Source organism: Rhinolophus sinicus, chromosome 12 (assembly GCF_057876585.1).
Source record: "Rhinolophus sinicus isolate RSI-liver-muscle chromosome 12, RSI-T2T, whole genome shotgun sequence".
Taxonomy (NCBI): Eukaryota; Metazoa; Chordata; class Mammalia; order Chiroptera; family Rhinolophidae; genus Rhinolophus; species Rhinolophus sinicus.
Genome location: NC_142512.1, coordinates 17,739,798 through 17,755,158, shown reverse-complemented (window position 1 = coordinate 17,755,158; position 15,361 = coordinate 17,739,798). Strand labels below are relative to the sequence as shown.

General features: G+C 39.9%; 2 protein-coding genes across 2 annotated transcripts; both read right to left on the bottom strand.

Annotated features, from left to right (window-relative positions):
- Positions 1-875: 875 nt before the first annotated feature.
- LOC109439143 (olfactory receptor 1G1) lies at positions 876-1,940 on the bottom strand. The gene has a single exon (XM_074320417.2). The coding sequence runs from the start codon at positions 1,938-1,940 to the stop codon at positions 876-878; it is 1,065 nt and encodes a 354-aa protein (XP_074176518.2).
- An 11,345-nt stretch (positions 1,941-13,285) lies between these two features.
- Positions 13,286-14,826, bottom strand: LOC109439142 (olfactory receptor 1A1). Its single transcript, XM_019719373.3, has one exon. The coding sequence runs from the start codon at positions 14,777-14,779 to the stop codon at positions 13,841-13,843; it is 939 nt and encodes a 312-aa protein (XP_019574932.2). The 5' UTR covers positions 14,780-14,826; the 3' UTR covers positions 13,286-13,840.
- Between the last annotated feature and the right edge of the window lie 535 nt (positions 14,827-15,361).

The window sequence follows — 15,361 nt, the reverse complement described above, 5'->3', positions numbered from 1 at the left end:
GCACTGGGGCTGCAAAGATGAAACTGACATGGAAGGAGTTTCCCTAAAGATGAAAATGATGTTTTCACGTGAAATTTAAGATGTTAGGAAAAATGGGGGTCTTAGATATTCGGTAAAATATTGCAGTAGGTCTAAAAGTCTTGGGCCCGGCCCGGTGGCTCAGGCGGTTAGAGCTTCATGCTCCTAACTCCGAAGGCTGCTGGTTCGATTCCCACATAGGCCAGTGGGCTCTAAACCACAAAGTTGCCAGTTCAATTCCTCGAGTCCCGCAAGGGATGGTGGGCAGCGCCCCCTGCAACTAAGATTGAACACGGCACCTTGAGCTGAGCTGCTGCTGAGCTCCCGGATGGCTCAGCTGGTTGGAGCGTGTCCTCTCAACCTCAAGGTTGCCGGTTTGACTCCCGCAAAGGATGGTGGGCTGTGCCCCCTGCAACTAGAAATGGCAACTGGACCTGGAGCTGAGCTGCGCCCTCCACAACTAAGATTGAAAGGACAACAACTTGACTTGGAAAAAAGGCCTGGAAGTGCACACTGTTCCCCAATAAAGTCCTGTTCCCCTTCCCTAATAAAATCTTTAAAAAAAAAAAAAAAAAAAAAAGAGTCTGGCCATTAATCTAAGAAAACAAAATTCCATTAAAAAAAATTTTAAAAGTCTTTAGTACCTAAAGACTCCATCAAATCCTTTGCAGTCCCAGTTTCTGTTCTCTCAGCATAGGGCCTTCACAGATATGGGGCGGCCCCCCTGAGGCACAAATATTTCAAGTTCACATCACAGGTCCTGGAAGTGAGGTCTCCACTTTCTCTTCCTCTCTCACTCTTCACCGCTTAATTGTGGGGAATGCAATTGGGTGGAGACCTTTATATTGGATGTGAAGTCAGTACCTCTGAGCAGAATGAATTTTCCTAACCCAAATTAGTTTCCTCAGGGAAGACTTGATATCTCTGTTCCTCAAACTGTAGATAAAGGGATTCAGCATTGGAGTTACCACTGTGTACATCACTGATGCCACTGTGCCTTTCTGTGCCGAGCGGGTTGAGGGGGGACTGAAATAAACACAAAAGGAAGTCCCAAAGAATAGGGAGACCACGGAGAGATGAGAGCTGCAGGTAGAAAAGGCTTTCCGCTTGCCCTGAGCTGAGGGGATCTTCAGGATTGTTGAGAAAATATACGCGTAAGAGATAATCAGGCAAAGCACACAAACCAGGCCTGCGAGACCCCCGATGGTGAAGATTACCAGCTCATTGATGAAGGGGTCTGTGCAGGACAGACTCAGGAGGGGGTTGATGTCGCAGAAGAAGTGGGGGATCTCATGGTCTGCACAGAAAGACAGGCTGTTCATCAAGAGTGTGTGCAGGAGGGAATGGAGGGCATTCACCGTCCAAGAAGCAGACACTAGGAGGACACAGAGCCCCGGGCTCATGACCAGGATGTAATGGAGTGGGTGGCATATGGCCACATAGCGGTCATAGGCCATGACAGCTAAGAGGAATGCCTCCAGCATCACAAACAGCATGAAAAAATACAGCTGTGATAGACACCCTGCGTATGAGATGGCCTGATTCTGGATCCATATGTTTGCCAGCATCTTGGGGACTGTGGTGGACACAAAGCAGGCATCAGCGAGGGAGAGGTTGGCCAGGAAGAAGTACATAGGAGTGTGGAGTTGAGCATCGGTGACGATAGCCAGGATGATGAGGAGGTTGCCCGCCACGGTGATCAGGTACATGGACAGGAACAGCCCGAAGAGAACCTCCTGCTGTTCTGGCTGCTCAGAGAGCCCCAGGAGGAAAAATTCTGAGCTGCTGCTCAGGTTTTCCCATCCCATTTGTCTGTGAGCAGCAAGTCGGGTTAATTGAATGAAGCTGATAAGCCCTGGACTGTGAGCTCTGAAAATTACGCAGTATTCCAATGTTGATCTTCTAGTATGAAGTGGAATCATTGGAAATCTCCAATATTTAACTGCTTGGGACCTATAAAAATGATAGTTTCATATAGTTCAACTGAATATTTGCAAATAATATTGCATGGTACCATGCTTGGTACCATGGGAAACCAAAGGTTTGTTTGGAATGGGAGAGAGGTGTTTTTTTGTTTGCTTTTTTTTCTTTCTTTTTTTTTTTTTAAATTTCAGGTGTACAAAACAATGTAATAGACACAGAGTGATAACCTCCCTCCCCCAATCTACTACCCCTCTGATATCATATACAGCTGTTACAACTCCATTGACTCTATTCCCTATGCTGTACTCCACATCCCGTGAATATATATATATATATACATATATGGCCAAAAAAATGTATACACATTTTAAGAAAGGAAAAAACTGTATTAAAATTTTAATACTCAATATATACCGATAACAAAAGATGAATACAGTCACATTTGACTTCTGCAATTATAAGAGGTGCTCAAAGTGGTTACCATCAGCATAATTTTAATAGCTTTGAGTTAATGGAGTGCTTGCCATAGGAATACGTAGTTAACATTATGGTTACAGAGGCATAAAGATGTTAAACAAAACAGATACACTCTTCCTAAGTGAAATTCTGGGAATGGAACAGTGTTTCAGTTGAGGAATTAACCCAAAGAATCAGTTTTCTCCTGTGCTACTTTTTCCCCTCTGAGGTTAAACATGTCCTACAAATCTGTCAGCCCCAACTGCACCACTGAAATTACTACTCACCAGACAATAGTGGCATCTGTGTTATTCTCTTACTGACCATGAGTATCTCTCAGCTAACTATCTTCCTCTTGGATGTAGATACCCCAGCTCATGCTGCATGCTGCTATCCTCTCATTAAAAAACCCAACAAAGGGAAAAAAAATAGGAAGCCCAGAAAGAGAGCACAGTATATATCAGATTTTGGTCTGGTAAAGGTGACATTGCCCATTGGTAGGAAAGGGAAGAGGGATGAAATCAATGGTGCTGGGATAAGCTAGTTAAGTCTTTGGGGAAAATTAACTTAGAGTCACACCTCACAGTGTTTACTGAATAAACTTCAGGTTGCTAAGGCATTATATCTACAGATAGAGCTATAAAGCAACTGCAAGAAAATATTGAACAATAACTATTTGAGCTCAGGACAAGGGTAGCACTTCTAACTAAAAGGAATGGAAGCAACGATGAAGGAAAAACATTGGTTTAATCAAATGAAATAAAAAATTTCTCCCTTTAAAGGAAAAGATCACACACAAAGTAAAAAGGCAAGCAAAAAGTTGGAAGCTCTTTTAACATACATTATAGAAAGAATTAACATTCTTAAAGAGTAATTAATAATTTTAATTAATAAATAAAGGACATGCCCCCAATAGAAAAATGAATAAATAATCACTAAGCCTTAAATCACATCCAGCATGGGTAGAACTGGATCTAGTCTCAATCATTTAATTCCAAGACTTGTGCTTTCCATGCTCTACGTGGTCTCTCCATAAATCACCATACTTTGTCTGCTAGCAGCTGAAATCTCCAAGGTTGCCCACTTGTGTGCAATTGGCCAAAACATGAACATAATGGAGGGTGGCTCTTCCACTTTCTCTCAAGAGTCCCTACACTACTCAGGGCTGTGTTTATTAGACGTTGTATTCCCCACACCCCAAAGACCTAGCTCTAGGTGTAGTGTGGGGCTTAGTGCGTATTTGTACATGGCTGCTTTAGTACACCTTTCCTAATGTTTCTCCTGAGTACAGTCATGTCTGCGGTTCCAGGGCCCCAACAGCTATTGCTTTTTCCACTGCCCAGAGCTGACTGTCACTTCTCCTTCACTCAGAGCAGAAGGCCTCTCATTGACTTATGGAAGATCAAAAAGGCCCCAGAATCTTGTCTCTTGACCATTTCTGACTCAGCAGACACAGAACCCTCAGCCCTAATTACCCACCACTTTCCCTTTTAGCTCCCTGAGTTACAGACCAGAGACCTTACTTCCTCTTTTCTTTTCCCATTTGCTACTGTTTAGCCCCAATGTTTAGGCTATCTTTTGCCATATGAATACCTAGTACTTTATTGAAACATAAAACTCATTCAGTGTGTTGTCCTTTTCATATGGGGTCAGTGGACATTTTTCCAGGCTTGTTATAAACTATAACTCATACCACTCAAAACAAATTTGTTCTTATATTTTATATTAGCTATGTGCTGTTTTAGCACATAAATTTTCTGTGGTTGATGATAATTTTCAGTGAACTTAACTTGGATGCTTTCTGGACTCAGGTTCAAGTTGAAAACAGAAATGAAATTTTAGAGAACCCATATTTTCCACTGATGAGGAAAAAAGCATCCAGAGGAAAGAAGTAAAACTAATAAGGTTAAAAAACAGAGGGAATAAGGTGGTGTTGGTGGTGGTGGTGGGGATGGGACTGAGTGATCAGGACATTTCTCAAACTCCTATTCCCATATTCATTCCAGATATAAACATTTTAACCCCACCTCTCCAGATAATATATATACTTTGTTGACTAGTATGTTTGTTGAAAATCTCTGGAACAATAAACAGGAAACCAATAACTGTGATTACTTGTTAGAGGTATGGGAATTGGGTGGATGAGGCACAGGAGAGGGAAGGAGATTTTTATGTTTACCTTTTAGTACATTTTTTTTAAGTCTCATTGGTGTGTTTTCTTTTAAAGTATAGTTGTTAGACAATCTTATAATGATTACATTAGTTTTGGGTGTACAATACAGTGAGACATTTAAGCTGAGTGAATGTACTACTTATTGAAAAATAAATTAAGGAAAACATTTCCCCAAACCAAACCATGGGTTCATAAAATGTATAAAATGAAAGACAATGCAGAATAATGCAGCTTCTCTTTTCTGGAGATTCCATAAATAGCAGAGAAATTTGTGTGGTTGGGGCCACATCCCTGTAATGCCTTAATGCAGTGTGGGGTCATGAGTGTACACATTCGTGTATTTGTGTGTGGGTGGGTGTGTGAGTGTGTATGTGTCTCCTGCAGAGGCTGGAGGTTGAATGAAAGAGATCATCTCAGAGACCTATTTGAAGAGAAGTCACTGTTGATTCCTGTTCCCTGTTCTCCTTATAGCATATTCATATGACTCTCGTCTGTAAGATTTTAAAGACCTGGGTCTCTGCCTCTTTTAGCCACTAAAGTAGCCCAGTATCATCAATGTTGTTACAGGACTATCTGTGAAAGCTATGCTCCCAGCTAACCACAGAGTGAGATGGGCAGAGGCGGAAGAGGGAGAAAAATGAAGCAAAATGGAGTCTTGTATCCTCTATCCTACTACTTACCCTGCTGTTCTTACCAGTTGCTGAGGGTGCTACTGGCAGGCTTCTGTCTGCTTCACATGCATCTCTCCCACTGGATGGCCAGAAGAAGGTGACAGGAACTTCTTTTAAAGGCACCAAAAGGAAATTTGCTTCATGCTCTGGATATATTGAATAATGATTTTTGTCATCACTGTGTCTGCTCAGTTTCCCCCTTTTGCCTTACAGTATTAGAGAACTTATTTTTGTCCATTCTGAGAAAAAGGGACAAGAGAACCAGGTTAAGAGTATGAGCATGCCAGTATATGGCATCCTGGGAAGCTGCATTCACAGAACACATAGAGCCTAATAACCAACGCACAGTGTCCCTTCTCTAGTTATTTTAGAATTTGCTGCTAGTGTCTGCCCCTTTTACTTGTTCATAGAACCCATGAGAAATACATTCTTGTCATTTCATCAGCACCCTTAGAATTAAGGTTCTGCTATTCTTAGCTGTCGGTTGGAACAGGCTCAAGATCTGTTAAATTGAAGATAATTAATTCTGGGAAGTACCCAAAACCCAAGAGGATAGAGAATCCAGGGCTGTGTCCCTGCTGTGAGTTGGTCCAAGAGAGACTAAGGCATTAGGGACCTGTCTATGACATCTCTGTAGTCCTAACAGGATCCTAGCATTGCATTCACTAGCAAAGCAACAAAGTAAGCTTTGGTTGTTTCATTTAGTCTTGTGATTTCCCCCCTGGAACTTTTCAGGGGGTTGTAAACAGTGGCCTTCAGCACCATGAAAAAAGGCCAGATGAGGTGAACCACTTTTGGACTCAGAGAGTACTTTACCATCTTGTCATCTAGACATGAAAATCCTAGTTCAGGTTGGTGCAGCCCCACTTGTACTATGTATACCTTCTTTGAGCTGGGGAGATCCAGGGTAAGAAGCTGGGCATTCATTATCATGGCAGGTGCAACCTGAACCCTACCCTTGTAGATGTTGTATGAGCAGACCTATGGGGCAGGTGAAAGCTGAAATGACAATCAGCAAATGGAATCTCTTCTTTCTCCTGTAGAAATGGTCTCATAATAGCACCTCTTCCCCAAGTTTATCTAATCAAGGACACAGAGAATAGAAAAGCATAGCATATGGGAGACCTGGGAGTATGGCTTATTTTGGGGGTCTCTTTGGGACAGTGGCCAATTTCTTGTGTGTTCTAGAACTGCTGGCCTGATATAACCTTAAATCAGTAGTCCAATGGTTTAAATATACAATTTCATTTTATTGAACACAATAACAACCACATAATTCCATACTAAAAAAAAATCTAATTTAATTTCTTTTCTACTGTGAGCAAAAGGGAAAGAGCGAATTAGCCCTATAAGAAGAACATGTAACACAGCTTGAAACATTGGTATTTGATATTCACAATCCATTGACCAAAGTGGAATGGCAACTGGCACAGCTGAATGGACAGTGATTGGGAAGACAGCAAGGAAGGGGTTGGAGCTCGGAAAATATCTGTGCTGAGTTCTTCTTCCTATACCACATCCTCTTCTCTTAGAATCTAGAGAGGCAGAACATAAAGAGAGCCCATATGTAACCCATGTTGCCTCAATTTGACCAGGTTAGCATCTCCAAAGCCCCCCTTTATCTTTTGTTCCTCAGTCCTTTACCTAGAGATGTATAGCATCTTGCAAGTTATCTAAAGATTGAAGTCAGGTAGTCTGGGACTGAATTCCAGCTGTGGGAACCTGCACACGTTTCATAAGTTCTTTAAGCCCCAGTTTCCTCATCTTAATGACCCCTGAATCAATCGTGCATGTAACAGATTCCAGCTAATGATAATAGAATTGAACTGTTGCCCAAGAGGAAGAGTTTTTAGTTTGATTTCAGCCACATTATGTGCCTGCTGAAACAAACAAGTAAACAAACAAACCTTGGCATTTTGGAAAAATATTATATAACCCAAAGTCTGCATAATATAATATCCACAATGTCCAGGAATCAATAAAATTACTGGACATATGAAGAAACTGGAAAACAAGAGCCATTCTCAAGAAAAAAGACGTTCAGTGGAGACCAACCATGAGATAATTTAGTTGTTAGAATTATCAGATAAAGCTTTTAATGCCACTATTATAACTGTGCTCCATGAAGTAAAGAAAAATATGCAATCAATGAAAAAATTATAGGAAATCTCAGTAGAAAAATTAAAACTATAGAAAGAACCAAATAGAAAGTCTAGAACTGAAATTTACAATTATGTGAAATACAAATACTCTGACTAGCCTTAATTACACAATTGAGATGGCAGAGGGAGTAGGAGAACTTGAAGATAAATAAATCTCTATAATCTGAAGCCAGAAGGAAAAATTATTGAACACAAATTAACAGAACCTTAGGAACAAGTGTGACAGTGTCTAAAAGTTTAATATATTTGTAATTACAGTCTAGGAAGCAGAGAATGGAAGTAATTAGGAAGAAAAATTATGACCAACATTTCCCCAAATATATAGAAGACATAAACCTACAGATTCAAGAAGACCAGTGAAACTGAAATAGGATAAATTCAAAGAAAAGTGCACATAGGCAAATTTTAGTCAAACTGCTGATAAAGATAAAGAGAATATTCTGAAAGCAGCCAGAGAACATGACAGTTTACATATAGAAGAACAATGATTTAAATTACTGTGTAGTATCAGAAGAAATAAAGGAGGCAAGAAGACAGTAGAACATATCTTTAAGTGCTAACAAACAAACAAAACCCAAGCCATCAACCAAGAATCTATATCCAGAGAAAATACTTTTCAAGAATGAAAATAATTTTGAGATAGAAGAATACTAAGAGAATTATTTGCCAAAAGAACAAAACAATGAGAAATACTTAAAGAAAATGTTTCAGGCTTAACGGAAGTAATATCCTACAAAAATTTGGATTTTTAAGAAGAAATGAAGAGTGTTATAAATAGTAAAAGTCTAGGCAAATATAAAAGTCAATGTTTTCTTATTAATTTCTTTAAAATACGTATGATCATTTAAAGAAAAATTATAACATTGATTTGGCCACTTGTAATGTATGTAGATGTCATATATATGACAACTATAGCAAAAGGCAGGTGGAAGGGTAAATGGAACTACGTAAATGCAAGAATTCTGCATTTTCCATGAAGTGGTATGGCATTCAGTGCAAATGGACTGCAAAAAGTTAAGATGTCTGTTGAAATCCCCAGTAACAAATGAAAAATAAGTCAAAGAGGAATAACTAAGAAGGCAACAGATAAGTTAAACAGGAATATAAAAAATGATCAAGGACAGTAGCCTCCCCCTGCCATCTGAAGTTTCACTTTCTGCAGTTTCAGTTACCTGGGGTCAACTTGGTCTAAACACATCAAATGGAAAATTCCAGAAATAAACAATTCATACGTTTTAAATTGTGTACCATTCTGAGCAGCGTGATGAAATCCCATACTGTGGTGACTTATAGGATGGCGATGGGTGAGGCAGAGCAAGTAGTGTCAAGGACGATGCCTAAAGTCCAGGAGTAATTTTATTGGTTACTCTGGAAGACCATCATTTTCCCCACTATTTATAATATTTATTTAAACTTATTATTATATAATATTTCAAATATATGAGTATAAAAATAGAAAGATACAACGAAACTCCTTTCTTATTTATATTTTTATATTATGTATACATACATTTTAACATACATGTTTTATATTGTATAATTCATCTATTATAGTTTAATTGCATGCCCGCTCCAAATTACTGTGACAATACACTCTGCTATGTGCTTTGGCTGATTAAAAAAAGGAGACAAACATAGCTTGATATCAATTCTAGATTGTACTTGTTTTACTTCCCCAACTAGAATCCTCATTCTGCATCATGGCCTCCTTTCTTAAAATTCAGTCATTTTACAAGAGTCTCAGGCTTTAGCCTCATATTCTTAGATGACTTCATCCATTTCATAACTTTATTTATCAACTCCACTCTGATCCATGCTCTGTTAATTTTATTCTAAAGTTTCATGTCTCTCATTCTACTATTTGTTTGGATACCTCCTTGAAATCATGCCCAAAAAGGAACTAATTTTTTTTAAATTACACTCTTGTTCACTATTTGCATTACAGACATCATTTTTCTTTTAGTGGCTCAGCCTCAAAACCTAGAAAACACCCCCTTGCTTACTACTTTCATACTAATTACCACGTTCTATTGTTTCTCTTTCCACATTACCTTGGCATCTAGGTCTTTATATGTTCACTGTTTTTCAGATTGTTCTAAATTCTTTAGAGCTTTTTAGATTCTTTAGAGTTTCCTAATGAACCTCCTGGTCTCACCACTCTTCCCTGCTCCCTTTCTTCTCTCTCTCTATTGAATCTTAATTCAACACAAACTCTCATCATTGCTTCACACAGAGCTGTTATTATCTATCTATCTATCTATCTATCTATCTATCTATCTATCTATCTATCTATCATCTATCTAGATAATATTGTAAATACCCCTAGATCTACCATGCAACCTCAAGGTTAGGTCTTTAATAATAACTTAACATCTAACTACATTGTAACCCCAGTTGCATGCTCCTGACTCTCCGCTCTTGAATTTCTTCTCATTCTGAATTCTATGCTCATCTTCGCCTTGCTTTTGTTTTTAATGCATTTTTATTACATATATATCTGTTCCCAGAAAGTTTATGTTTTGATTTCTTTAGCTGTTTATAACCTTATAAAAGGGTATCAATAATCTTTTGGGATTTACATTTTAAAATATTACTATTATGTTACTAAGATTCAGTCACATGTAGCATATCTCTGTGGGCCATTCAGAAAAAGAGAGATTTCTCTACTGGCTGGAGTGACGGGCCAATTACCAAGGACATTTTGTTGCTGCTGCACAATGGGATGGCGTAAGGAGGACCATGTGTAGAACGATGTCTGGCATGCCTCTTGTATTTCCATATGCAATAACAGAGACTAATAGCGGCTACAGCAAGCGCCCCCCCCCCCCAAAGGGGAGTACTATGGAGGACTCACACCCTCCAGGAATGAAAGCTTGTGTCACCTCAGCAGGTGAAGACCAAGTGGCAGCAGCTCCTCTCAGAGATCTGAGCGTTAGATATGTGATCATACCTCTTCTGAGCTCCTAGGTCCTGGTAACACCACATTTCCCTTTTGTGATGAGGGCACGTAACTTCTTCTTGCAGTTTATAATTCTGGGGTACGTTGATATTGTCTTTTTTCTCCTTTAGTCTCTTTTAGGACACACCTATATATCTACTGCCCTGTATTAAGTCGTCTCGGTTTAAAAATACCAGATGTGATTTCTGTTTCCTGAATGGAGCCTTACTGACCTGAACTGACCTCCCAGATACAAACACTTTTCTACACTTAGTCCATCCCTGGGCATTGGTACATGAAGTAATTTAAATTATAGTGTCAAAATTATTCTGGGACAGCATGTTTGACAGAATCAAAGAGAGATGGCTGAGACCATGACTTGATATATAGGTGTAATGACTTTTATTTGCATTTAAAGGTATAAACATATCGATTCTTATGATTGTTGTAGGAAATACAGTAGGGGAGGTCAACTTCTCTTGTTTAAATGTAAACAGAGGAATAATGTCAGATTGATAGAACAGTTAAGTGGTTTGGAAGTCTTCTAAGAGTTTACATCCTCAGCTTTTTTATACTATCTTTTGGCACTTAATATTTCACTATGGGAAATAGTTTAGCTATCTCATATCATTTGGCTTTCTTGAGTTCACCCATAACAAGAAAATTAACCTTGCTGCATTCCATATTTAAACATAATGTTGCAGGATTCATTTATTAATTTAATAAAAACTTATTAAGTAGCTACTATATGTCAGCACTGCCTAAGTGCTAAGGACAAAGCAGTGAACAAAACAGATCCCCAATCTTTACATGCTCATGGGGAGAGACAGAATAAATTTATGTAATGTTTTCATTGGCCAACTTTGAAAATTCCTTAAATGAGGTACTTTTTTTTTTTTTTTTGGTTTTTAGGGTTTTCTTTTTTTCTTTTTCGCTTGTTCTCCACAGCTGCTTTTCTTAAGAACGACTGAAAAAAACCTACTTCATATACAGCTCCCATAACCGCGATTTGCACGTGGGTGTGATATTGGTTGGGTTCTGCTTCCGAAATGCCAAGGTGACTCACGCGGGGACACCCCGGGGCGGGGCGCAGGAGTTTCTCGGGTGGCAGGCGGGGTCGCTGCGCCATGTCGCTGCGCCGCTGCGAGCCGACCCGAGACATTGCAGGGAACGTGACCTGCCGAGTGCAAAGTCCCTGGGTTTCGGAAATCCCCGGCTGGCCTGGCCGCGGCGGTAAAACAGGTAGGGAAAAAAGAGAACTGGCAGTCTGCAGCCTTGGCGGCGGGCCAAGTGCCGAGTGCTCAGAGCCCGGGGGGCGGAGCCGCAAGAGAGGCCGCAGGAAACCGGCGGTGGCAGCTGCCGTCGCAGGCGCGGTCCACACCCCCGGCCCGCCCAGCCAGCGAGCGAGTCTGGAGCCCGGGCATCCATGGGGCGCCGCTTCCACCCGGCTCCGACCCCGACCACAACCACGGCCTGCGGCGTTCGCCTGTCCTGACCTGGTACTTGGGACTTCGAGAGAGAATCGGGCGGCCGGGAGAGGTAACCGCTGCATCCCGGTGCAGTCTGCCCGGGGCTCCTCGGGGCACGGGTTGTGGATGCGCTTTTGGCAGTGACTTGCGGGCTGGACCCGTCGACTTGGCATTGGTTTTGCAGCGGTCCTGGAGGGCAGTGTGTTGGCCGTTTATGCTCACTGTGTAGGTTTTGGAATGCTGGGAGTTGAGGTTGCCGCGCCAGATGTTAAGGTGACAGCCCTGGATTCCTCCAGCCCGAGGTACCTTCATTTTTTCCATGATCTGGTCATTCATTCACACAGATTTATATGCATTTGTAATCAAATCCTTTTTGCTTAAAAAGAAGATCATTGGGATTGTTCTCATCCTTGGTACATTTTAGAGACCCAAAGCGCATCAAAAGGTGAATTATATCATCTTCCAACATCCATGGACAAATTCTTGGCAATGTGAATTATCTGTACAAGATAATAATTTTATATTTATTTTTACTGGCAGTTAAAAATAGTAGATAACAAAACAACTTGCACACTGTTCTAAGATACATTCAATCAGCCTCTTCAAAATGTTATGCTGTTTGGAAACACGATATTTAAGGACAATCATATATATATATATATATATATATATATATATATATATATATATATATATATAAAATATAATATATTTTGGGTAACTGTGTTTATTCCAGGACCCATCAGCTCCAAGTCAAGTCATTGTCCTTCAATCTAGTTGTGAAGGGTGCAGCTCACTGGCCCATGTGGGAATCAAACCAGCAAACTTGTTGGTAAGAGCACTGGCTCTAACCAACTGAGCTAACCGGCTGCCCCAATCATTTATATTTTATTAATATTTTGAAAAAGTTTTATAATTTTCTCATGAACAGAATCAAATTATAGGTAGTGGAGTTCCTTAATGGGAATTTAGTGACCTGCTGGATTAACTGCCTCTGTTTTGGTGAATATCACCTACATAATCAGGGTTGGTCATCCAAAATAAAAGTCTCCTCTTCCCTGGCCGTGCTGGAGAAACATGGTCACATCATTTTCAGTACTTCTCTTTCTTCACTTATTATTTGGGATCCAAATTTTTTGTCTCTGTGGCTCTATTTCATGTTATAATTAATTAAATCAGCACTTCTGCATTAATTAAATCAGAATATTTATTATTTAAAAATGCAACAACTCTATTGATGAGTATCATTTTAGTAAGATTTTAGGGAGAGTCATATGCTTTTTAGAAACAGTCTAGTTTAATCCACAATATAGTAAAAACAGTAATATCTCCCCAGGTCAGTTCCATTAAAGATTTTAATGGATGGCTAAATATTGTCTAATCTGATTATGTCTGATAATTCTCAGATTACATTTCAGAGACTGATATTTTCATTTGTTCATCTAACTTTCCACCAAGAATTATTGGATACACTTAATAAGACCAATATTATGAAAGGTACAGTGATGTGTTAAGACTTGCCCTCATGAGGGATATAAATGATAAATGTTTAACTATGACATTGTTTTGTACACCTGGACTAGTAAAAAAAAAAGTAAAAAAAAAAGACTTGCCCTCAGAAGATTGCAAGCATAGTAGGGGTAGTTAAACATGATATAGTTCAATAAAAATTGATATTTGATTAGTGATTTATAGCTTCAAATAAAGAATTATCATTATGCTTACATCCTGTGATAGGCAGATGTTATTTTTTCTAAATATAGATGTAGCAGCTGAGTCTCAGACCTTCTCAACATTAGTCTGATAGTACAACAGCTGGGACATGAGCCCAACAGTCCAGTGCTGCCATTCTGCCAAAGGACAATCATGTGTACAGAGTGGTAATTTCAATAAGATGTCTCATAAATTGTTATATAATTTTAGAGAAGACTTCCTAACTGGAAATATCAAAGGTGGCTTCTTGGAGGGGGAGGACATTGGGGATATTTTCAAGTGCCTCCTAATTAGTAACTGCAGTCTCCAATATGAGCTCACATTGGTAATGAGGAGATTCTCTTGCTGAACAGTTTCCTCAGGGCAGCCTTCATGTCCCTATTTCTCAGACTATAGATGAAAGGATTTAACATCGGGGTCACTGCCATGTACATTACACTCATCACAGCATCCTTTAGATTGTAACTAGTCAGGGGACGGAAATACATTCCCATGACTGTCCCATAAAACAAAGAAACAACTGTGAGGTGGGAGCCACAGGTGGAGAAGGATTTGAGCACACCCTTGCTGGATGAAACACGTAAGACCACGGAAAAGGCCCCAACATAGGATATGACAATGCATAGTAACGGCACAGAGAAAACACCAACCCCTAAATACATCATCTTCACATTAAAGTGGGTGTCAGAACAAGACAACTGGAGCAAAGGGGTAATGTCACAGTAGAAGTTGGCCACTTCCTGGTTGCCACAGAAGGACAGACTAGCTGTAAGCAGAGTGTGAAGGAGGGCATTAGCATTTCCAACCACCCAAGACCCAACAACTAGCAGGACACAAGTCGTTGGGCTAATTATTGTTGTGTAATGAAGTGGGTGGCTGATGGCCATCGCACGATCATATGCCATTGCAGCCAGAATATAGCTATCTGTATTACCCAAAGCAATCATGAAATACATCTGTGTTAGGCATCCCCCAAAGGAGATGATATTGGTGCTCAAGATATGGTTGGTCAGCGTCTTCGGGATGGTTACAGAAGAGAGGAAGATGTCAACAAAGGAGAGGTTAGCAAGAAAAAAATACATGGGCTTGTGAAGGTGAATGTCAGAGCAAATGGCCAAGATGATGAGCAGATTTCCAATCAGTGTGATGGGGTAAATGAACAGGAAAAGGATGAAGAAGAAATCTTCCTGTTTCTGCTGACCGCTAACTCCCAGAAGGATGAAATCCAGGGTAGAGGACTGGTTTTCTTCCCTCATGGTTCCTTTATTAAGAAAGGGGAGAAGAATCCAGAATTATTAGTGAAGTTACTGTGTATAATGATCTTCCTTAGCCAACAGTTTGTCTCAAGTGATCAGCCACCTCTACAATTGAGTTTACTAAATCCAGAGAAAGCCAACATTTTGGGGAAATATCTTTGTTCATCAGTGGGACTAAATGATAGCCCTGGACACTCATGTCTAAGAAGTGAGCAATCTTTGAATCAGAAGTGCCCATCCTCCCCCATCCCAACACCACCATCCAAACACCTAGCATTTAATCAATTAACAGACACTTAACTTTCATATTGCATGTGCTTCATACTTTGAAAGGTTTATGGAAAAATAAAAAAATATGTGAAAAATAAAATGTGTTAATCTATTTATTCAACATGTAAGGCATAGTCTCTGCTCTGAGGGACCTTACAACTTAATGGAGAAGCCAGAATTACATGTTAATTTCATTACACATGACCTGGGAAGGACAGCATTTTGGAGTCTTTGACAAAGTACTCCAGTGCAAAGGTTATATTAGTGCAAGGACTAGCCTGGAATCAGGAATTGTTCCAATGACCAAACTCA